This window comes from Selaginella moellendorffii, unplaced genomic scaffold (genome assembly GCF_000143415.4).
Source record: "Selaginella moellendorffii unplaced genomic scaffold, v1.0 SELMOscaffold_451, whole genome shotgun sequence".
Lineage (NCBI taxonomy): Eukaryota > Viridiplantae > Streptophyta > Lycopodiopsida > Selaginellales > Selaginellaceae > Selaginella > Selaginella moellendorffii.
In genome coordinates this window covers 4,930-6,442 of record NW_003314706.1, presented here as the reverse complement: position 1 = coordinate 6,442, position 1,513 = coordinate 4,930, and the positions used below count along the sequence as shown (strand labels likewise).

The following is a 1,513-nucleotide window of genomic DNA, read 5'->3' as shown; positions in this document are numbered from 1 at the left end:
CACGGTTTTAGTTCCTTTCATCAGGAGATTGAGGTCGGGAGTTTCAGACTACGTTCGGAAACATGCTCCAGATTACTGTACTGTGCAGTGCATATCGAAATCCTCGAAATTGGCGTCATTCAGGAATGCTTCACCACCGCACTCATTCCCTCGTACAAATTCATCTCCTGCTCGTCCGAGTGTGGCGGACAAATTCATTTTCCCCTTATCTCCGTCTCCATCCTCTAGCTGGCTGGAAGCTGACGCTTTGAATCGCGAAATTCTCATGGTATCGACCTCTCCGCTGAAAAGTCACCTATCAATGCGAAGCAGTGACAGTAAGGATGAGATCGCTGAAGGAAGCTACCAACCTCAAACGCCGGAACTAAAAGTTGTGCCACCAGCCTTTCGCACTGAAGAAGAATTCGCAGAGTCTTCGCCCAGTAGTATCATCAGCGAGCCCCTGCCTGCGGATCCCAAGGTTAGATTTACAAGAACAGCATTTTGTTCTGACTCTCTCGTGCAGGCTGGAGATCTGGAGCAAATAAACATGCTCAAGCAGCAGTTACAAAATGCCATCGTGGCTGCAAACAAAGCAAAAGAATCTGCCGACGCTGAAACACTACGGAGCCAGGAAGCTCGCGAGAACGCTGATTGGGCTTTAAAACGGGTAAACTGGAGATGCTATCGTCAAAAGTCTTACGATTTCATGGCATTCCAGGCGGAAATATTGATGCGAGCGGTCGAGGAGGACAATCAGCGAGAGTATAACGCAGCAAAGAAATTAGATGAGGAATCGCAGAAGCGTGCTGAAGCTCTCACGCTTGTCAACTCGATGAAAAAAGCACTGGTGGACGAAATCCGGAGAAGGAAGGAAATGGAAAACAGGATAGAGCTCCAATGTAAAGCAGAAGCTGAGAGAGAGGCCAACAGGCAACAACTGCTCAAGTACACACAATTCACGTTTGAGGAACTCCGAGACATCACAGACAACTTTTCTGAGAACAACAAAATAGGAGAGGGATCATACGGTCACGTCTACAAAGGCACTCTCCACAGGACCAACGTAGCAGTCAAGGTTCTAAGACATGATAGTTGGCAAGGACCACAAGAGTTCGAACAAGAGGTACGTAAACTCACTCGAATTTCTAAAATCTCTAACAAGCATGGGAAAATAAAGGTGGAAGTGCTGAGCCGACTACACCATCCTCACATCGTTCTACTGCTAGGCGGAAATCCGGAAAAGAAATGCCTTGTCTACGAGTACCTGGAAAACGGGAGCTTGGAAGATCGACTGTTCTGCAAGGACGACTCGCCGCCAATCTCATGCCTCACGAGGTACCAGATTGCGGTGGAAGTCGGCACAGCGCTCCTCTTCCTCCACAAGGCAAAGCCACAGCCGATCGTGCTCCGGGACCTCAAGCCTTCCAACATCCTGCTAGACAAAAACTACAACAGTAAGATCAGCGACGTTGGGTTGGCAAGATTCATGCCAGGCGACGCGACAAGCGTGAGGAGCACATCACCTGTGGGA

General features: G+C 49.0%; 1 protein-coding gene across 1 annotated transcript in view; it reads left to right on the top strand.

Moving 5' to 3' along the window:
• Positions 1-10: 10 nt before the first annotated feature.
• Positions 11-1,513, top strand: part of LOC9641245 (U-box domain-containing protein 52) — a 2,215-nt gene continuing 712 nt past the window's right edge. Inside the window, exons 1-2 of the mRNA XM_024668144.1 lie at positions 11-1,105; positions 1,160-1,507. Coding sequence (XP_024523912.1) covers positions 266-1,105; positions 1,160-1,507 — 1,188 coding nt within the window. The 5' untranslated portion in view covers positions 11-265. The remainder of the gene's footprint in view (positions 1,106-1,159; positions 1,508-1,513) is intronic.